Source organism: Oncorhynchus mykiss, chromosome 21, assembly GCF_013265735.2.
Source record: "Oncorhynchus mykiss isolate Arlee chromosome 21, USDA_OmykA_1.1, whole genome shotgun sequence".
Lineage (NCBI taxonomy): Eukaryota > Metazoa > Chordata > Actinopteri > Salmoniformes > Salmonidae > Oncorhynchus > Oncorhynchus mykiss.
The window spans coordinates 16,779,561-16,801,696 of NC_048585.1; the positions used below are offsets into that span (position 1 = coordinate 16,779,561).

Here is a 22,136-nt window from a genome sequence, read left to right on the forward strand (position 1 = left end):
GACAGCTGCCTTGAAGGACACAAATAAAAATGCTTTCTGCTACTAAGACCAGTGAAATGTAGGCTAAACTGACAACGGAGTGAAGAGCAGGAATCTCAACTAGCAAGCAAGTCACAGCAATGAAGAATTGAGTGTGTGCGATAATGCAAAGGGGGTGGGGGGGGGGGGGGGGGGTCTGGTGCAACCAATTACCTTCAGAAGTCACATAATTAGTTAAGTAAAGTTCTCCTGTGTGCAATCTAAGTGTCACATGATCTGTCACATGATCTCAGTATATATACACATGTTCTGAAAGGCCCCAGAGTCTGCAACACCACTAAGCAAGGGGCACCACCAAGCAAGCGATACCATGAAGACCAAGGAGCTCTCCAAACAGGTCAGGGAAAAGGTGTGGAGAAGTACCGATAAGGGTTGGGTTATAAAAAAATATCAGAAACTTTGAACATTCCACAGAGCACCATTAAATCCATTCTTAATAAATGGAAAGAACATGGGACCACAACAAACCTGCCAAGAGAGGGCCGCTCACCAAAACTCACGGACCAGGCAAGGAGGGCATTAATCAGAGAGGAAATGAAGATACCAAAGATAACCCTGAAGGAGCTGCAAAGCTCCACATCGGCGATTGGAGTATCTGTTCATAGGACTACTTTAAGCTGCACAGTCCACTGAGCTGGGCTTTACAGAAGTGGCCAGACAAAAATAAGCAAACACGTTTGGTGTTCACCAAAAGGCATGTGGGAGACTCCCAAAACATATGGAGGAAGGTGCTCTGGTCAGATGAGACTAAAATTCAAGGAAAGGAAAATGCTATGTCTGGCGCAAACCCAACACCTCTCATCACCCCGAGAACACCATACCCAGAGTGAAGCATGGTGGTGGCAGCATCATGCTGTTGGGATGTTTTTCACCAGGAGGGACTGGGAAACTGGTCAGAATTGAAGGAATGATGGAAGGCGCTAAATACAGGGAAATTCTTGAGGGAAACTTGTTTCAGTCTTCCAGAGATTTGAGACTGGGATAGAGGTTCACCTTCCAGCAGGACAATGACCCTAAGCATACTGCTAAAGCAACACTCAAGTGGTTTAAGGGGAAACATTTAAATGTCTTGGAATGGCCTAGTCAAAGCCCAGACCTCAATCCAATTGAGAATCTGTGGTATGACTTAAAGGTAGATGGGTTCCGCTGTTGTACAGCAAACTTGAAGGAGCTGAGGCAGTTTTGCCTTGAAGAATGGGCAAAAATCCCAGTGGCTAGATGTGCAAACTTATAGAGACATGCCACAAGAGTAATTGCTGCAAAATGTGACTCTTTCTGTTTTTTTGTCTTATTTCTTGTTTGTTTCACAATAGAAAATATGTTGTATCTTCAAAGTGGTAGGCATGTTGTGTAAATCAAATGATACAAAACTCCCCAAAATCTATTTTAATTCCAGGTTGTAAGGCAACAAAATAGGAAAAATGCCAAGGAGGGTGAATAACTTCGCAAGCCACTGTATCTCTGAAACTTTTTTCTCTGCATTTATTAACACATTTCCTCTGGCTTCTGGCCTCGTATTTTATTTGCAACAGTGATGGTTTGTATAAACCTTGCTGTCTACCTGTCCGACCTTCGGGAACAATATTTCACTTTTGAAATTTGTGCCCCTGTACAGAGAATGCTATGCACCGAAGAGACATCAAATCAATCCCATTTTATTCCTCAGATGCTTAGTAAATAACAGGTGTAGACTAACAGTGAAATGGTAACTCATGGGCCTTTCCCAACAATACAGAGAGAAAGAAAATAGAGAAATAGTAGAAAGTAAAATAATAATAAACCATGTAATAATAAATACACCGTGAGTAACGATAACTTGGCTATATACACGCGGTACCAGAGTTGATGTGCAGGGGTAGGAGGTAACTGAGATAGATTAGATATGTACATATAACTAGTAATAAAGTCACAAATAATAAACAGTAGCAGCAGCGGTATGTGATGAGTAAAATAAAGTCAGTGCCAAAAGGGTCAATGTAGATAGTCCAGGTTGGCTATTTGGTTAAAGCAGCAATATGTAGCCTAACTTTTGGGCGACCCCCAAAAAAATCACATAGAAATATGAGTTATAGATCTGTCATCCGAATTGAAAGCAACTCTAAGAAGCGGTAGATCTGTATTATGTGCCCTATTTTTATGCTTCCTCTTTTTAAGTAGAATTTTTGTATCTCTTACTTTTGGTTTTGTACGTACACAAGCTTCAAACAGCTGAAAAAAACAATATTTTGGGTTATGGAAAAAATATTTCACAGCGGTTTAGATGGTACAATGATTCCCTACATTATACATGCTTGCTCTGTCACATAAACTGAACCCCCCCCCCCCCCCCCCCCCAAGAAAAATCCATATTACAACCTATGTGTTGTGATAATTGTGTTGTTTGCTCTATGACCTGTTAATTCATATTCCTTGCGACCATGATATATAGGCCTAAAGGCTGAGACGATAACAAGGCACAGTGGCAGAATAAATTCAACCCCAACTTTGTTTTATCACAAAACCGGATACCAACCTCTGTCCAGTGAAGTCCCCAAATCATATTGCATGTACAGTAACAGACAGATACATGACCTATAGCATGGTCAAGCAAGTTAATGTTTCTGACATTTTAGGACCCCTAAACAACTGTTGAGTTAAAACCACTGCAAGTCGCAAAGAAAGCAGGAGCTGCCTCCACTATTCCAGCACCATTTCAACTTCAACATTCCAACATCATCAAATCACCTCAACCAAAAGATACCACAAACAATTCAGTCCAATAAACGTAAGTTAAATATGATGTGGCTGTCCATGTTTATGATTTCTGTGTGCGTGTGTGTGTGCGTGCGCGTTAGCCGCAAAGTAGAAAAACATGTTGACTCACCCTAATTGTAGAGAAACGCCAATGCCGAATTGGCCTATCACTCTGTCATACAGTACACGCTTTTATTTTTTGTTGTCCTAGGCTACCTGGATAAAATGCTCGCTAGCCTAACTTCCATTCATCGGCAACGTTAGCTAGTTAACATTAGCCTTCTACATCTAGCTACATATTGAACTTCCATCCTCTCAGGCCAGGGGCACAACAATGTATGAATTAATGGTTGGATCAGTATCGCCATTACAATCATTGGCCAGTAGAATTAAGTAAAACCACAAGTCAAAAATCCCTATTTTCATCCATGGCTAATTTAGGCAAGGGTCAATTTTAGGTAGCTGGCTAGCTAGCCATCTGAGGACAACAACACAACGAGATGAAACATTTCAAGTTTTGCTGTCAATGACATATGCTCTCAATGGGATTTGTTAGGAGTGAAGCCAATTCCAACCTAGCTTCCCTTGACACTTTTTTGTCATGTGCCAGGAGCATTCACAGTTGAGCGGGCTCAGTTTAGCTCAACGCTGATTTGCACATTTTGTATACTTTTTTTGTCATGGGAGGCCAGATTCTCGCTGGCATCCCTTGCCTTCAATGCTATGGGCGGCAACAATGTCATACTCGTTTGGACCAGACAGCATCAGATAGATGGCTAACACATAGAGAGACAGAGGGGCACTGTGAAACAGAGAGGAAAGATAAATTATTATTATTTTTTGTCAATTTTTTGGGGAAACCTGGATTCCCCAAAACACACACCACTGACTGTCAGGAATACACGCCACAGACTGCCGGGTCTCTGACCTCCAACATATAGGCTTTCTCAAAATCCATTTGTTGATCATCAAATATGGACTTTCGCTGAGCAACTATCTTAATTTACTTGGGTTATGGTCGGTATGTATTTCCAAAAAAGGTCTAAATAAAAATGTACAAGCAACCAAAAAAAACGCCTCTTCGGCGCCTCCAATGTATTGACCTGTGCGTGGCAGTAATGAGTGATTTATATTGGAGGTGCCGAAAAAGCATTTTTTCAGTTGCTTGTACATTTTTATTTGGACCTTTTCTGGAAGTACATACCGGCCAGCCTTAATGGGAGTAAAGGAAAATAGTTGTTCAGCGAAACTTGGTGATCAACAAACTTATTCTGACATTATAACGCATGCAGAGCTAGTAAATGGGAGTTTGAATTGGCGCTCTCTGGGCATTAAACATACATATAACGCACAGGTACTGGTTCAGGGCCAGATAGCTCTAGGCTAAGGTTGGTGCTAACCCACTAGAATGTGCAAGTGTGAACACTCGCTTAGCCCTGGCTAAATCTCCCTTAGCTCAGGGCTATTAGCCCTGGGCTAAGGTGCAGTGTGAATGCACGTAAAGTGCATTCCCTCACGTGTTGTGTCCTTTAATCACAGTGTCTTGTTTTGAGTCTTGTTTGTTGACTATTTCAATTTAATTAATTAAGTGCACCCTGTAGATTAGGCTTTTGGAGTTAAAAAAAATACATATTCTGGTGAAATAATGTAATTTACCCAAGCAAAGTGTTGACTGATGCAAATAACTTCATTTGACACCTCATGCGTGAAATTAATATTTTAGAGACTGGTTTGGGGTTATTTGAGGTTTTGAAAAAATGTGGTCAACAAGGAGGCGTTCTATCAACAACAGCTCCCTCTTCATTATGAAAAGTAGTCTGCCCGCTGATGAAGTGGCGGTCTCTCCGACCCCTACAGACAAAGGTTCATTTGATATTTAAAAAGAGAGCAGAACATCATTGATTTGACTGGCGTTGTCAATTAAATAATGATGGAAGTGAAAAGGAGATTGGGTCACAGTGGCGATTTTAGCATGTAAATCTTGGTGGGGCAAACTCAATTTTTTTTTTTTAGATACATGCCAGCAAAGTCACTACACAACACTAAACAATACATTAATTGCACTATAATGGTGACTAAAAGTGTGACAAACTGTTAGGGTCTACATAAAGCTGTCCCAACAGCAGAGCTTTCCTTCAGCACCATGGAGTGAATCCTTACCACCACTACCCTGGCTAGCAGCGGAGCCTTGTCTGGCAGCGAAACAGTTCATTCAGCCTCATTTACTGCCTTTTAAAAAACATAGCTGACATGGCTGACTTGCTTAAACAAATGGTGTTTCTACTGACAATTGAGATGTACAAACTATAAGGGAACGACGAGCTGATAAGAGGCAATCCATAATTTCAATGAAGACATTCATGTGCGAGCTAGGACTGAGGTAGTACATATACAGTTGAAGTCGGAAGTTTACAAACACCTTAGCCAAATACATTTAAACTCAGTTTTTCACAATTCCTGACATTCAATCCTAGTAAAATGTACTCCCAAGGATGAACTAGAATTGTGGAGGTCTCACAATATTTTTCTGAGGTCTTGGCTGATTTCTTTTGATTTTCTGATGATGTCAAGCAAAGAGGCACTGAGTTTGAAGGTAGGCCTTAAAATACATCCACATGTACCCCTCCAATTGACTGAAATTATGTTAATTAGCCTATCAGAAGCTTCTAAAGCCATGACATAATTTTCTGGAATTTTCCAAGCTGTTTAAAGGCACACTTAGTTGACTGTATGTAAACTTCTTACCCACTGGAATTGTGATACACTGAGTTATAAGTGAAATAATCTGTCTGTAAACAATTGTTGGAAAAATTACTTGTGTCATGCTCAAAGTAGATGTCCTAACAGACTTGCCAAAACTATAGTTTGTTAACAAGACATTTGTGGAGGTGGGTTGCCACTGGTCACATAACGAATACCAAGAAGGCGAAAAACAGTGTGAAGGCTCCTAAAGTGCATTTTATGTCCTTTGGTCACAGTGAGAGGGACGCACTGTTAGCAATGATCACACAGACGCCACTGTCATTACAGTGAAGCTAACTGAGACACACACACACACATACACATAAAGACACACTCTATATATACACACACAGCCCCCCCACCCCCTTTACACACAGACAGATAGATGTGTTTGTTGTCTCCTCTGCCAGTCCTGTCTTTGACTTTGTCTGCTCGACCGTGGCCCAAGCTTAGCCCCTCCTGTGATACAAGGCATTAAAGAGCTTAGCGGGCTACAAACGATGGGCGATAAACTAATGACGGTGGAATGGGAAGGGACAGACAGGTGCTGGCGAGGAATATAAATAAGTTGAGTTCTGAGAGAAGGAAGTATACTTACGCTGTTTATTTCTCTCTCATTTGAGTTGCCTCAGAGTTTATTTTCAATCTCCAGAGTGTGATTAAAATTGGCTTCAAATTCAGAGCTGTGATGATCTCCCTCTCATAAACAGCTGCTGTGTTTGTGATTTCTGCCCATTAGCTCAATGAAACACAGAAGCCATGATGGATCATAGCATCCCCTTCTGTAATGTAGTTTGGGGAGACTGATGTTGCTGTAGCAGGTAACATCCACACATCCTTTCTTGGTGGCACTTCATCAGTTCCTAATGGGCTGTGGGGATTATTGGGTTACTGAGATGAGGTTAGAGGGGAATACACAATAGTCATCCTGTTTGTTAGAAAGGAAGCGATCTGAAGACAACGTATGTGGAAAAACTGGGGAGAACACAACATTGAAAAAAATAAACATAGAGCTGAGCAACAGGATAAATATAACCTGGTTCCAGAATCCAGATCTGTTTGTGCTGTCATTCCAACCCCAGCGTGACAATGACCTTGTTTACAAGACATCACAGACAGATCTGGAACCAGTCTAGGATCAATAGGCTTGTAGCCATAAACAATTATGATAGGCCCTCTCTATTGTTTTTCAATCAATTCATATTTGGGAAAGATTAAAGGTTTACAAATCTGACACAATGACATTTGGGCAATTATTTCCCAATTGCCCTAGCTATTCAACTGGAGGCCTCTCACCCAAACTATTTCCCTCACATACACACCTGAATTATAATCTTATGTGGCACTTTCTCCAAAACCACAACATATTTCCATGTGCCCTGTAATTGTCATGTAGAACCCACAGCCATGCTGAGGCCTAGGAATGTTCATTTGTGCTTGTGGAGGTTTGCTTCGACCTGAACTCCCCCTGCAGAAAAACACCATTATTTCCAATCATACTGCTGTTACCTCCGATTTGTTTTTCGACGTCATCTTTGTATTCATTGTGTGACCCAAACTCATTTTCACTTTCAGCATTCTTAAAATAATTGACCACGCCAGTCAAATCATTGATGTTCTGCTCTCTGTTGAAATACCAAATTAACCTTAGCCTGTGGGGTTCGGAGAGCCGGCAACTTCATCAAGTTTGCATAATGAAGAGGGAGCTGTTGTTGATAGAACCGCCCGCGCCTCCTTGTTGACCACTTGATCAGAATGGATGACGTGAAGTGTTTTTTAAACCTCAAATTACCACCGATCAGTCTCTAAAATATGCACTAACCGCATGAGGTGTCAAATGAAATGATTTGCATCAGTCCACACTTTGCTTGGGTAAATAACAATATTTTCCCAGAATGTGTATTTTTTAAACCCCATAAACCTCATCTACAGGGTGCACTTGATTCATTGGATTGATATTATCACCAAACGAGACTCAAAACAAGACAATATGTAACAAACGTACTAGACTTGCACTTGTGTGAATAAACACAGAAAAACAACGTAATAACCGCTTGTTACATTGTATATGCCTATAGGCCAATGCACTGTAACAGTTGCACTGCGGCTTCAATAGTATCCAATCCAATGGGGGCGGGTAGTTTCATTCATTTCCTTTTCACCCCATAATGACCCCTCATTCTTCTCCACGGACTGGACGCTAGGGAAGCAACATGCTTGATTGAATCACATAGCCTATGCTACAATAACGAGACGGCTATTTGTCCGTTTTCCATCAGAAGCAAGCCGTGCATTTGGTGAGTGAGGTAATTAAGGCTACTTTCCTAAATTGAGATGCATCCTAAAAATATAAGCAATTTCGTGAACTCTGTCTGCTACACGCAGCTCAATGCAAGTGCATCCAGTGTGCGGTGTTTTGATAGGGAAACCTGCTCAGTGTCCATGGCCTCCAAATGTAGCAAGACGTTATGGGAAATTAATAATGAAATCATATTTTTTATGTTTTGAAAATATTGTCTAGTGGATAGGCACCGGTTTCCTTATTCGGTTTTGTAGACAGTCAGAACGTTAAAAGTGAGTCTGCAAACCAACGTCCAGCCTATTCCACTGATCAGCGAGCGAAATGGACGCTACGTAGATAGACAAACGTGATGATCTATGGCAATTTAGATTTTCATATTGACGGTGGGGATCCCTTCTCTGAAATGAAGTTTATCAAGCACTCATCTCTTCATGGATTTTTTTATGCTGGGGAAAATCGATTTCGCGGACCCTGCCTGCCTTCTGGTCGTACAAGTGCCCGTAAACATACATCCATCACATATGTTCACACAGGGTGGGTAGCCTAAATGTGATTGCATGTACCATGTTATCGTGGATATAATATTACAGGCTACATGTCGCTGGCCGGCTGGCCTGGCTGGTTGCATAGGTAGCCTACTTGTGAAACATTCTGTCCAAAGCATATTCTAGAATGTTCTGTTTTTGTTTCTTGTCTGTCCCATCAAAGTTACACAGTAACGGATTTATTAGTCCGAGGACAAAACTTTCAGCTCGTTTGTTTTCAACCAGTGAACGACATACCGGTAGCCTGTAAGTCACATTTCACAGCTTGTGCGCTTTGATAATGCATGTTCAGACAGTTCAATCCATTCCCTGTGTACTGGAACTCCCTATAGCCCAAAGCCACTGGTTTGAAGGAGCAGTACACACAGTACACCCATTGTGCTGAATAACGTTTGAGCCAGCAACTTCACAAAGAACTCCCCTAGAATAGAATAGAATAGAATAGGACAAGAGCTGAGTAGAGCATGAGTATATAATACAAACAGTAGAATATCAAAATCTAATAGATTATAATCACTGTATTTTCCCCAAGAGTAGAATAGAATGAATACAGAAAATAATAGAATATATAAAACGAACAGTGTAAAATAGAATAGAAGGGAGCTTTAGGTGTTGTAACAGTAGCCTATAAACACATACCAGCACAATTAAAGATACAGATACCAAGAAAACAAAACCGTTTTGATGCAGTTTAGGGTTTAGTTCTAGTCCAGCTGATAGACAAAGCCATTTTTGCAGATGTGTTACTGCAATGTGTATAGTTGGGCTGTAATGGCATGAGCTAAACTCCTCCTAGGCATCAATGTGGCTAATCTATAATTAGCAGGTTGCCATATTTTCTCATGGGAGGATGGACACACACACACACACACACACACACACACACACACACACACACACACACACACACACACACACACACACACACACACACACAGTTATTAGCTTGAGATAGAACTGAGAGAAGTCTCCAAAGGCTTGCAGTGGCATTCGTTGCTGTCTGTTGATTGGCAGATCAATGTGGCAGGCTTAAGTGCTCACCTTTTATTTAAAGTGCTGCAAGTGTGTGCTTAATGAATGATTTATGTATTTCTAGTCAAGTCCACTTCTGTGAATAATTTATTTACCTGTTGCTGTTATTGGATATGTGTGGTCAGCAGCATCTAGAAGTACTATCCACATGGCACAGTGTGTGCCACAGTGACTAGAACCATTCTATGCAATGAAAATGGCATAACTAGTCTATAAAGACAGACAGGAATAGTTGACTCTTGTTAGTAGCTCATGATTGACAGGTCTGAGAAATGAAGAAGTGGATAGCCATGTCATATTAGATTACGCTGTTCAGTGATGCTGTCCAGTGATATTGTCATGGCGATGTGTGGATCAAAGGCCTTCAGAGGCTTGGCAGTGTAACAGTATAACATACCCGGGCGCGAACCAGGTACACATCAACAACAGTCACCCACGAGTCACCCAGTCACCCACGAAGGCCGCGGCCCTTGCAGAGCAAGGGGAACTACTACTTCAAGGTCTCAGAGCAAGTGACATTACCGATTGAAACGCTATTTAGCGCGAACACCGCTAACTAGCTAGCCGTTTCACATCCGTTACAGCAGCATCTTTCTCCCTCTATTTAATTTGATTGTGTGTGTGCGTGTGCATGTGCGTGTGCATGTCTCCACAAATACCTTTGTTTTGGCTTTTGTTATAACACCCAACGCCTCTTCACAGGGTGTTCGCAGAGTGTGAGGATAGTCAATGTCCCTTGTCTGGTGTGCTACAAGGCTACAGTTGCTAGTTATTGTGCAGAAGGGAGGAAGTAACCAACAACAGTTTGACTGACTGTGATTTGGGTTATTGTTTCTGCTCATGTCATACCTTGTGTGATGTGTTATTGTCCTTAAAATGTCCCCACATTTTATGTCTTAATTTGCATTAGAATAACCGGTTTGCATTTTCTATGTTGTTAGACCGTTTTTCAGCCACTTGAAATGCTATGTGAACTGTCAAGTGCTCAGAACTCCTGGCCTGATTTTTTTGTACCCTGTTCTTAGAATATTCTTCAAACTTTGGAGAATCTTGTGAGAACAGAAAGTCTGTGAGAACTGCTGCTTGGGGGTTTCTACCCTGTTTTCAACCCTGCTGACTGTAATGATAACAGTCAAGTACTTCAGATTCAGAACTGCCAGTTGAAGTTTTGTGCCCTGTCTGTCCAGAGCTGTGGAGGGGAGATGACGGCCATGTACAAAGACGACCAGGGTGACTGGATGACCGTCTGCCTCAAGTACCTCCTCTTCGTCTTTAATGTCCTCTTCTGGGTGAGTAGCACTAGCAAGCTACCCTGCATCTGTTTGTGCTGCAGTAGCCAACAACCATGGGAGTTGGTCATAGGAGTTTGCTATACATGACAAACAGATCTGGGATCAGGCTATAGCAAATTAGCAAGCCCTCCTGTTTGTCTTCAACTTTCTCTTCTGGGTGAGTAGCAATCTAGCCTGGTAAGATGGCCTGAAAAACTGGCCTGGTAAGATATTTTTGTGTTGGGAAAGACTAAGTGAGTTGGCTTGACAGCACAAAACAGATCTGGGATCAGGCTGTATTAAACCTCTAGTACACAGAAACAATAGTTTTCTTCCAGTGACAGGTTCATAGTTGATTTATTTAAGAGGGGACTCGGGGAGAGAGTGAATTGGGTTAACGTTCACGAAGGCATGCACAGGGAAGAATGATATTTGACAGGTTTTTACATCAAAGTTAGACTTCTTGTGTGACTTCTTGTGTTGCTCTTTCTTAGCCGAGAGAGCGAGAGAATCAGAGAGAGAGTTACGGTGAGGAACGAGAGGGAAAGAGTTACGGTGAGGAACGAGAGGGAGAGAGTTACGGTGAGGAACGAGAGGGAAAGAGTTACGGTGAGGAACGAGAGGGGGAGAGTTACGGTGAGGAACGAGAGGGAGAGAGTTACGGTGAGGAACGAGAGGGAAAGAGTTACGGTGAGGAACGAGAGGGAGAGAGTTACAGAGTGAGGAAAAAGAGACACAGAGGGAGAGAAAAAACATGACAGAGAAATGGAGTGGGAGATTACATTTAGGAGCGCAAAGAAATGGACTTGGCCCAGTGTACTCTAATATTTATGGCCTGTCGGTGTTGAACCGATGGGCTGTGGATCAAACCTGGTCCCTGGCAGCTGGTGTACGTTGAATGTTTAATAACACAGTTAACTATTAAAGCTATGTTCTGCTGGGCCTGAAAACAGTTGTTCTCTGTCTACAGAGTAAGGGATCAGATTCAAACAGGTTCTCTTTTATGTCTCTCGCTTTACATTTCACACTAACCTAACGACTTCCCTTCAAACCCCACATTGCGTAACAGTAATGCCTCCCACTTTCCCCAACGGCCACAGCCCCAGCCTCCCTGTTTCTCTATATTGTAACTCTGCACCCAAAGATACTACCTACTAATACTCCAGAGTTGCCCATTCCTTTAAACAATCACCTTTTCCCATGGCATGTTGTTTTAGCACTACAGATGTCAGATCTGAATTTGAGCCAGTTTGCTACAGAAGGAAAATAATCCAATAATCCTGCAGCAACAGGAAATGTGTTATTATGCGAATTATAATTAATGGACATTTTTATAGGGGTTGATACATTTTCCAGTGGAAATGACAAACGTCAGAAGCCTTTTTAAACCTAAAATACGCTTCATGTTTGACATTTCCTGCATTGCAGAGAAGTTCTGCAACAGGGGGGTCACATTAAGATCCTACATCTGTAGCAGCAGTGCTTGTTGTTTGGGAGTAAGGGCTTGGCATGTAGAGGAGGAGGAAAGGGATGGAAGGCTGAATAGGAGCAACTCTCCCTGGGATTTCCTGCACGTCCGGGTGTGTCATAGATGACAGAGATGGGAAAACAGATTAATGGCATCGCCACGTCACCCCTCTGATGTGGCCACCATTGTTTATGGAAACAAATCACTCCACTCTGGCTCTGTTTGGCTCTCTCTCTCTTTTTTCTCTCTTTTTCGCTTCCTTTCTCTCTCTCTTTCTCTCTTCCTTTCTCTTTCTATTCATTTCTCTCTCTTTTTCTCTTCCTTTCTCTCTATTCCTTTCTCTCTCTTTCTATTCCTTTCTCTCTCTTTTTCTCTTCCTTTCTCTCTCTCCTTTTCTCTTCCTTTCTCTCTTTTTTCTTCCTTTCTCTCTCCTTTTCTATTCCTTTCTCTCTCTTTTTCTCTTCCTTTCTCTCTCTTTTTCTTTTCCTTTTTCTCTCTCTCTTTCTCCCTCTTTGTTTTTCTGTCTCTCTTTCTCCCTCTTTGTTTTTCTGTCTCTCTTTCTCCCTCTCTTTGTTTTTCTGTCTCTCTTTCTCCCTCTTTGTTTTTCTGTCTCTCTTTCTCCCTCTTTGTTTTTCTGTCTCTCTTTCTCCCTCTTTGTTTTTCTGTCTCTCTTTCTCCCTCTTTGTTTTTCTGTCTCTCTTTCTCCCTCTTTGTTTTTCTGTCTCTCTTTCTCCCTCTTTGTTTTTCTGTCTCTCTTTCTCCCTCTTTGTTTTTCTGTCTCTCTTTCTCCCTCTTTGTTTTTCTGTCTCTCTTTCTCCCTCTTTGTTTTTCTGTCTCTCTTTCTCCCTCTTTGTTTTTCTGTCTCTCTTTCTCCCTCTTTGTTTTTCTGTCTCTCTTTCTCCCTCTTTGTTTTTCTGTCTCTCTTTCTCCCTCTTTGTTTTTCTGTCTCTCTTTCTCCCTCTTTGTTTTTCTGTCTCTCTTTCTCCCTCTTTGTTTTTCTGTCTCTCTTTCTCCCTCTTTGTTTTTCTATCTCTCTTTCTCCCTCTTTGTTTTTCTGTCTCTCTTTCTCCCTCTCTTTGTTTTTCTGTCTCTCTTTCTCCCTCTTTGTTTTTCTGTCTCTCTTTCTCCCTCTTTGTTTTTCTGTCTCTCTTTCTCCCTCTTTGTTTTTCTGTCTCTCTTTCTCCCTCTCTTTGTTTTTCTGTCTCTCTTTCTCCCTCTTTGTTTTTCTGTCTCTCTTTCTCCCTCTTTGTTTTTCTGTCTCTCTTTCTCCCTCTTTGTTTTTCTGTCTCTTTCTCCCTCTCTTTGTTTTTCTGTCTCTCTTTCTCCCTCTCTTTGTTTTTCTGTCTCTCTTTCTCCCTCTTTGTTTTTCTGTCTCTCTTTCTCCCTCTTTGTTTTTCTGTCTCTCTTTCTCCCTCTTTGTTTTTCTGTCTCTCTTTCTCCCTCTTTGTTTTTCTGTCTCTTTCTCCCTCTTTGTTTTTCTGTCTCTCTTTCTCCCTCTTTGTTTTTCTGTCTCTCTTTCTCCCTCTTTGTTTTTCTGTCTCTCTTTCTCCCTCTTTGTTTTTCTGTCTCTCTTTCTCCCTCTTTGTTTTTCTGTCTCTCTTTCTCCCTCTTTGTTTTTCTGTCTCTCTTTCTCCCTCTTTGTTTTTCTGTCTCTCTTTCTCCCTCTTTGTTTTTCTGTCTCTCTTTCTCCCTCTTTGTTTTTCTGTCTCTCTTTCTCCCTCTTTGTTTTTCTGTCTCTCTTTCTCCCTCTTTGTTTTTCTGTCTCTTTCTCCCTCTTTGTTTTTCTGTCTCTCTTTCTCCCTCTTTGTTTTTCTGTCTCTCTTTCTCCCTCTTTGTTTTTCTGTCTCTCTTTCTCCCTCTTTGTTTTTCTGTCTCTCTTTCTCCCTCTTTGTTTTTCTGTCTCTTTCTCCCTCTGTTTTTCTGTCTCTCTTTCTCCCTCTTTGTTTTTCTGTCTCTCTTTCTCCCTCTTTGTTTTTCTGTCTCTCTTTCTCCCTCTTTGTTTTTCTGTCTCTCTTTCTCCCTCTCTTTGTTTTTCTGTCTCTCTTTCTCCCTCTCTTTGTTTTTCTGTCTCTTTCTCCCTCTTTGTTTTTCTGTCTCTCTTTCTCCCTCTTTGTTTTTCTGTCTCTTTCTCCCTCTTTGTTTTTCTGTCTCTCTTTCTCCCTCTTTGTTTTTCTGTCTCTCTTTCTCCCTCTTTGTTTTTCTGTCTCTCTTTCTCCCTCTTTGTTTTTCTGTCTCTTTCTCCCTCTTTGTTTTTCTGTCTCTCTTTCTCCCTCTTTGTTTTTCTGTCTCTCTTTCTCCCTCTTTGTTTTTCTGTCTCTCTTTTCTCCCTCTTTGTTTTTCTGTCTCTTTCTCCCTCTTTGTTTTTCTGTCTCTTTCTCCCTCTCTTTGTTTTTCTGTCTCTCTTTCTCCCTCTTTGTTTTTCTGTCTCTTTCTCCCTCTTTGTTTTTCTGTCTCTCTTTCTCCCTCTTTGTTTTTCTGTCTCTCTTTCTCCCTCTTTGTTTTTCTGTCTCTCTTTCTCCCTCTTTGTTTTTCTGTCTCTCCTTCTCCCTCTTTGTTTTTCTGTCTCTCTTTCTCCCTCTTTGTTTTTCTCTCTCTCTTTCTCCCTCTTTGTTTTCTGTCTCTCTTTCTCCCTCTTTGTTTTTCTGTCTCTTTCTCCCTCTTTGTTTTTCTGTCTCTCTTTCTCCCTCTTTGTTTTTCTGTCTCTCTTTCTCCCTCTTTGTTTTTCTGTCTCTCTTTCTCCCTCTTTGTTTTTCTGTCTCTCTTTCTCCCTCTTTGTTTTTCTGTCTCTTTCTCCCTCTTTGTTTTTCTGTCTCTCTTTCTCCCTCTCTTTGTTTTTCTGTCTCTCTTTCTCCCTCTTTGTTTTTCTGTCTCTCTTTCTCCCTCTTTGTTTTTCTGTCTCTCTTTCTCCCTCTTTGTTTTTCTGTCTCTTTCTCCCTCTCTTTGTTTTTCTGTCTCTCTTTCTCCCTCTTTGTTTTTCTGTCTCTTTCTCCCTCTTTGTTTTCTGTCTCTCTTTCTCCCTCTTTATTTTTCTGTCTCTCTTTCTCCCTCTCTTTGTTTTTCTGTCTCTCTTTCTCCCTCTTTGTTTTTCTGTCTCTCTTTCTCCCTCTTTGTTTTCTGTCTCTCTTTCTCCCTCTTTATTTTTCTGTCTCTCTTTCTCCCTCTCTTTGTTTTTCTGTCTCTCTTTCTCCCTCTTTGTTTTTCTGTCTCTCTTTCTCCCTCTTTGTTTTTCTGTCTCTCTTTCTCCCTCTTTGTTTTTCTGTCTCTCTTTCTCCCTCTTTGTTTTTCTGTCTCTCTTTCTCCCTCTTTGTTTTTCTGTCTCTCTTTCTCCCTCTTTGTTTTTCTGTCTCTCTTTCTCCCTCTTTGTTTTTCTGTCTCTCTTTCTCCCTCTTTGTTTTTCTGTCTCTCTTTCTCCCTCTTTGTTTTTCTGTCTCTCTTTCTCCCTCTTTGTTTTTCTGTCTCTCTTTCTCCCTCTTTGTTTTTCTGTCTCTCTTTCTCCCTCTTTATTTTTCTGTCTCTCTTTCTCCCTCTTTGTTTTTCTGTCTCTTTCTCCCTCTTTGTTTTTCTGTCTCTCTTTCTCCCTCTTTGTTTTTCTGTCTCTCTTTCTCCCTCTTTGTTTTTCTGTCTCTCTTTCTCCCTCTTTGTTTTTCTATCTCTCTTTCTCCCTCTTTGTTTTTCTATCTCTCTTTCTCCCTCTCTTGGTCTTTGTTTGTCTCCCCTTTTCCTCTCTGACTCACTTGTTGACAGCCAACACTCTCCCCCCTCACACCCCTCCTGTCACTGTTCCTACTCTCTCTCTCTCTCTCTTCCTCAATTCAATTTAATTCAATTAGATTGGCATGAAACATGTAAAGCCAAAACAAACATATGGGAACACATGACCTCAACCTGTCTCTCTCCTCAGGTTGGTGGAGCGGCGGTGATGGGCGTGGGCATCTGGACCCTGATAGACAAGAGTGATTACCTGAGCCTGCTGGCCTCCAGCACCTTCGCCGTGTCCGCCTACATCCTCATCCTGGCCGGGGCCCTGGTCATGGTCACGGGCTTCCTGGGCTGCTGCGCCGTCATCAGGGAGCAGAGGAGCTGCCTGTCCACGGTGAGGGAGCCCTCCTTGGGCAGGGTGACTACTCTAGGCCCCAGGCTTTCTGGATGTCTGGAAGGCCCCTGGGTCTTCGAAATGTTTATGTTGATTGAAGGGATAGTTTTCACATATTACAACATTAGTTAGATGCATTATATTGAAAGTAGTGTATGGCTCATAGATAACTTTCAGGGTAAGATACTAACTAATGCTGTAGTTTGCGTGTGATATCTCTTTAATGGCAGTGTTGGTGTTTGCATAAGAAAGGGGCTGGTTATATACTGTAGGTGAAATGAGAGCGCACAATGAAACAAGGAGAATGGAGCTATCTGCACTCTGTTCTCCTTAAGGGAATGTTCATTTAGAACATCCGTTTAGCTTGTTCCAATTCAAACTCACCTTGGTTGCACTCATCACTTTTGGCTACATTGTATACTTTCCTTTACCCCAGATACCAGTTTCCTTTGAAACGTCCCTGTACCTGACGCTCCTTCCCTGCACCCCTGCTCTCACAACTCCACTTGTGTCTTTCTCTTGTGCATGTGCTCGCGAGCATGTGTGTGTGTGTGTGTGTGTGTGTGTGTGTGTGTGTACGCTGGGAGCTGACAAATGAGCTGACAATACTGTCCTCATTGTTTTAAAGAGACAGTCCAGGCAGGAGAGGAACAGGCCGGAGGTGAGCCACTAACTCTGCTACTGCAGCAGGATTGGTTATAGTCAGGCATTAGTAGTCATACATGAAACTGATGGAGGAGGGAGAGGGGGCTGTGGGTGGTGGAGGGCAGTGGTATAAAGTACTTAAGGAAAAATACTTTAAAGTACTACTTAAGTTGTTTTTTTGGGTATCTGTACTGTACTATTTATATTTGACAACTTTTACTTTTACTCCACTACATTCCAAAATAAAATAATGTACTTTTTACTCCTTACATTTTCCCTGACATCTAAAAATACTTTTAAATGCTTAGCAGGACAGGAAAACAGTCCAATTCACACGCGTATCAAGAGATCATCCCTGGTCATCCTACTGCCTCTAATCTGGGGGACTCACTAAACACAAATGCTTCATTTGTAAATTGTGTCTGAGTGCTGGAGTGTGTCCCTGGCTATTCGTAAATTAAAAAAAACGAGAAAATGGTGCCGCCCGGTTTGCTGCCTGGTTTGCTGCCTGGTTTGTTGCCTGGTTTGCTTAATATAAGGAATTTTAAATTATTTATACTTTTACTTTTGATACTTAAGCATGTTTAAAACTAAATACTTTAGACTTTTACTCAAGTAGCATTTTACTGGGTGACTTTCACTTTTACTTGAGTCATTTTCTATTAAGCTATCATTACTTTTACTCAAGTATGAGAATTGAGTACTTTTACCAACACTGGTGGAGGGTGTGTTTTGGTTGTGGGGTTAGTGTGAGTGTGTGTTTAAAGGAGAGGCTTGAGTGAAGAGTTGGTGTTCATCAGATCACTATGGTTGTGGGGTTGTATGAAAGAGAGATGTGTTTGTGTGTCTGTGTGTGTGTTTGTGTAGAATACAATATAATTCAATGTTATTGCCAATCAACAATGGCTGTTAGGAATTAGCTTTAGTGTGGTGTGTAATAATACACCTCCCACCTTCCTCCATCTGCCATAACCAATATTCTGGCATTACCACACACACACACTGTGTTTGTTGATGATGTGTGTGTGCTTGTGCGTGTGGCTATGCGGGTGCACGTGTGTGTGTAGTGTCATGACGTGGCCCTCTTTGGGTATAGCGAGTGCCTTCCCCCTCTCTCACACTTACACCCAGGTTCTGTTATCTCAGGTCGTACATTCCTAGAGGAGACTCTCCTCATGGCCAGGCAGTATAGAGAGAGAGAGTTTCACAGTAGAACAAAGGAACTTCTTCTACATCACAGAACTTGAGAACTGAACAATATCCATGTTTTGGAGAATGTGGAAACGATCGGTGGAGAATCCAGCTACGACCGGTCCATTTTGTTTTATGATTGTGACCTCAGGAAAGACAATACAGCCACATTACCATAACTCTGTTTATACAGGAGCCTCTGTTCTGAGGCTTGCATCTAATTATTGTATAAAATGAATGAGTAAAGATTAAACTATTTGTGAAGTGGTGTTATGTGATTTTAAACCTTTAATGTGAGAGAATTGTATTTCTGTTTAAAGTTTCACTAAGTCATTGGCCCGCCCCCATGAGCACAGACATCGATCTGGCGTCATGGGACAGCTTTTCCACAGTTCTGAATACAACCCCCACCTGGAGAAATCCTCTTTAGACCATGCCTACCTCGGTCAGTTGAGGGAGCTAAGGTTTGAGTAGAGACCAGAAAAACCTCAGGACATGCTAAGGTTGTAATGGTTGCTGAATTCTTAACTTTACCACGTGGTTAAACTCTGAGACTATCAGTACCGACAGAATAAGAGCAACTCTTCAATACTAATTACTAGTCTGCAGCTAGGAATTATGTACCATTGAATGCGAAGACCGACAACCGCTGAAACATCTATTCTATAAGAACAATTCTGAATGGAACTCTGAAGTATCCATTCTAACTACGAAGACTCCAGGGACGCAAAGAGAAGTTCAGATGAACTTTCCAACAGAAAGACGGACGATTCCAACAGAGATCATGACGACACACTGAGCGTAAATATATATACTGATTGCAATTATTCCCGAATGAGTGAGCGTTCATGTGCAAAGGATTAGCATTTCAATTATTATAATTATCAACTGTGTAGTGTGTTTTGTCTTTCCCGGCCTTCTCAGTCCCTTTGTCTACCAAACCGTCATATCGGTTTAGCCCACTAGGGCACATCCTCGATCATTTCCTTGTAACCATATCTACTTTTGTTTGTTTGTTATGCATTTCTGTGATTATTTAGTTAGTAAATAAATGATTAAGACAATTGGTGTATGGATGACTCATAGTGAAGACTGGGTTCATGCAGATAGCCAACAATTTACGGCGTTTGGAATGAGGCTAACGTGAGGTAAAGAATAATTAATTAATTAGAAGACTAATTGATCAGATATTAAAATATCGGAAAAGTTATATTAGAAAAATTATAACTTTGTAATCTGATGATTTTCCTTGGTGCCCTGACTTCCTAGTTAATTACATTTACATGATTAGTTTAATCACGTAATAATAATTGCAGAGAATTGATTTGATAAAATAACAGTCTTCAATTTAATGATGCCAAAGACACGACAGTAGCCTGCAAGGTAAAGAGGAAATGGCTGCTTTAACTCTGTTATAGACTATGGTCTCCTAAATGAAGGCTCCCCTGCATCTGTGTGTGTGTGTTTGTGTGTGTGTGTGTGTGTGTGTGTGTGTGTGTGTGTGTGTGTGTGTGTGTGTGTGTGACAAACAATGGTTTTGGCATAGCTTTGTTTTTCCTCACCTCCACGCGTCACATCAGTGCCAGGCTGGGAATGAGCATCTGTCTCCCGGTGATGGCCTTGAGCGCCACGCTGCACGCCAAACGCTTTGTGTCCCGCCTCTACAACAGGTGTGCCTAATTAGCCTTGGTGTGTGTGTGTGTGTACGTGTGGGAGTGTGTGTGTGAATGTGCATGAATGTGCGTGTGTGTATAGCTCTCTAAAAAGCTCAACTACCCGTCTTGTTAGTCCATTGTTGCTTTGTGTTTGTGTGGTTGTTTGTGTGTGTGTGTGTGTGTGTGTGTGGCTGTGTGTGTGTGTGTGTGTGTGGTTGTGTGTGTGTGTGGTTGTGTGTGTGTGTGGGTGAAACATTCTCACCATTTACATACTCTGCTGTTAAATCCAAACAGTGTTATGTCACAATGATACAGAAGAAGATTTTACACAGCAGATAATGGTTGGTTGGAACCGCCTATCCCCCAGCCACCCCCATTTCTCATTGATAAAATACACATATTGATATCTTCCAGACTAATTGGCTAATAAGGTGCTAATAAGGTCACTGAAACTTGTGTGATGTCCTCTCTTCTCCAGTAGCATACTAATGATGGTTTTGTTTTAACAAAGTGTTTTTCTATAAATGTTGCATTCTGTGGCAACGATTTCTATGAAACATCCACAGTAGATTTATTTATAGCACCGTAGTTATATCACCCCGTAACGTAGCCTTTATAAGCATTGCTGGAAAAAAATCCATAACAGCTCATAGCTCCTTTTAGGAATGTGTTGGATGGACATTGGTGGCACAATGCATTATAACACTTGATTCATTCATAATGGCTGATGACCCATATGAGTGAATATAAATGTATGTATGCCTCCAGTGCATCATATATAACTCATTATTGAAAGGTAGTTTAAATGAGTTATTAGTATTATTATTAATTATCCAGAAGTGACTCAAAGAAAGTCTTACCTGTATTCTGTCTCCCATGAAGCCTGTATTTCAGCTCTATATCAACATAATCATACAGTAGCTCATCCCTGGATCAAAGCTTTTTGATTCTGTCAATATTGCTGTTGTTTTCTGGTGTTTTGTTGCTCCACTGAACAAAGTACTGAATGTACTGGTTTGGACGTGTTATGTTTTCTTTACTGAGTACTAGTTTGGAGGTGTTGTAGGTTTTTTATACTATTAGTTTGGAGGTGTTGTAGGTTTTTTTTGCTATTAGTTTGGAGGTGTTGTAGGTTTTTTTTGCTATTAGTTTGGAGGTGTTGTAGGTTTTTTATACTATTAGTTTGGAGGTGTTGTAGGTTTTTTTTGCTATTAGTTTGGAGGTGTTGTAGGTTTTTTTTGCTATTAGTTTAGAGGTGTTGTAGGTTTTTTTTGCTATTAGTTTAGAGGTGTTGTAGGTTTTTTTTGCTATTAGTTTAGAGGTGTTGTAGGTTTTTTTTGCTATTAGTTTGGAGGTGTTGTAGGTTTTTTTTGCTATTAGTTTAGAGGTGTTGTAGGTTTTTTTTGCTATTAGTTTGGAGGTGTTGTAGGTTTTTTTTGCTATTAGTTTAGAGGTGTTGTAGGTTTTTTTTGCTATTAGTTTAGAGGTGTTGTAGGTTTTTTTTGCTATTAGTTTAGAGGTGTTGTAGGTTTTTTTTGCTATTAGTTTGGAGGTGTTGTAGGTTTTTTTTGCTATTAGTTTAGAGGTGTTGTAGGTTTTTTTTGCTATTAGTTTAGAGGTGTTGTAGGTTTTTTTTGCTATTAGTTTAGAGGTGTTGTAGGTTTTTTTTGCTATTAGTTTAGAGGTGTTGCAGGGTTTCTTACTATTAGTTTAGAGGTGTTGCAGGGTTTCTTACTATTAGTTTGGAGGTGTTGCAGGGTTCTTACTATTAGTTTGGAGGTGTTGCTGGGTTTTTTACTATTAGTTTAGAGGTGTTGCAGGGTTTTTTACTATTAGTTTAGAGGTGTTGCAGGGTTTTTTACTATTAGTTTAGAGGTGTTGCAGGGTTTTTTACTATTAGTTTAGAGGTGTTGCAGGGTTTCTTACTATTAGTTTGGAGGTGTTGCAGGGTTTTTTACTATTAGTTTAGAGGTGTTGCTTGGTTTTTTACTATTAGTTTGGAGGTGTTGCAGGGTTTTTTACTATTAGTTTGGAGGTATTGCAGGGTTTTTTACTATTAGTTTAGAGGTGTTGCTTGGTTTCTTACTATTAGTTTAGAGGTGTTGCTTGTTTTTTTTTACTATTAGTTTGGAGGTGTTGCTTGGTTTTTTACTATTAGTTTAGAGGTGTTGCAGGGTTTTTTACTATTAGTTTAGAGGTGTTGCTTGGTTTCTTACTATTAGTTTAGAGGTGTTGCTTGTTTTTTTTTACTATTAGTTTGGAGGTGTTGCTTGGTTTTTTACTATTAGTTTGGAGGTGTTGCAGGGTTTTTTACTATTAGTTTGGAGGTGTTGCTTGGTTTTTTACTATTAGTTTAGAGGTGTTGCTTGTTTTTTTTTACTATTAGTTTGGAGGTGTTGCTTGGTTTTTACTATTAGTTT

At 40.9% G+C, this 22,136-nt stretch overlaps 1 protein-coding gene across 4 annotated transcripts in view; it reads left to right on the plus strand.

Moving 5' to 3' along the window:
* LOC110501007 (tetraspanin-11) overlaps nt 1-22,136 on the plus strand; it is a 63,533-nt gene that overhangs the window by 17,164 nt on the left and 24,233 nt on the right. Inside the window, exons 1-3 of one of the 4 annotated variants that reach the window (XM_036957119.1) lie at nt 7,695-7,820; nt 10,581-10,682; nt 16,034-16,225. In XM_036957119.1, coding sequence (XP_036813014.1) covers nt 10,596-10,682; nt 16,034-16,225 — 279 coding nt within the window. In that variant the 5' untranslated portion in view covers nt 7,695-7,820; nt 10,581-10,595. Of the gene's footprint in view, nt 1-7,694; nt 7,821-7,855; nt 8,351-10,580; nt 10,683-16,033; nt 16,226-22,136 lie in introns of those variants that run through there. The other 3 variants (XM_036957120.1, XM_036957121.1, XM_036957118.1) reach the window with 3 other exon arrangements.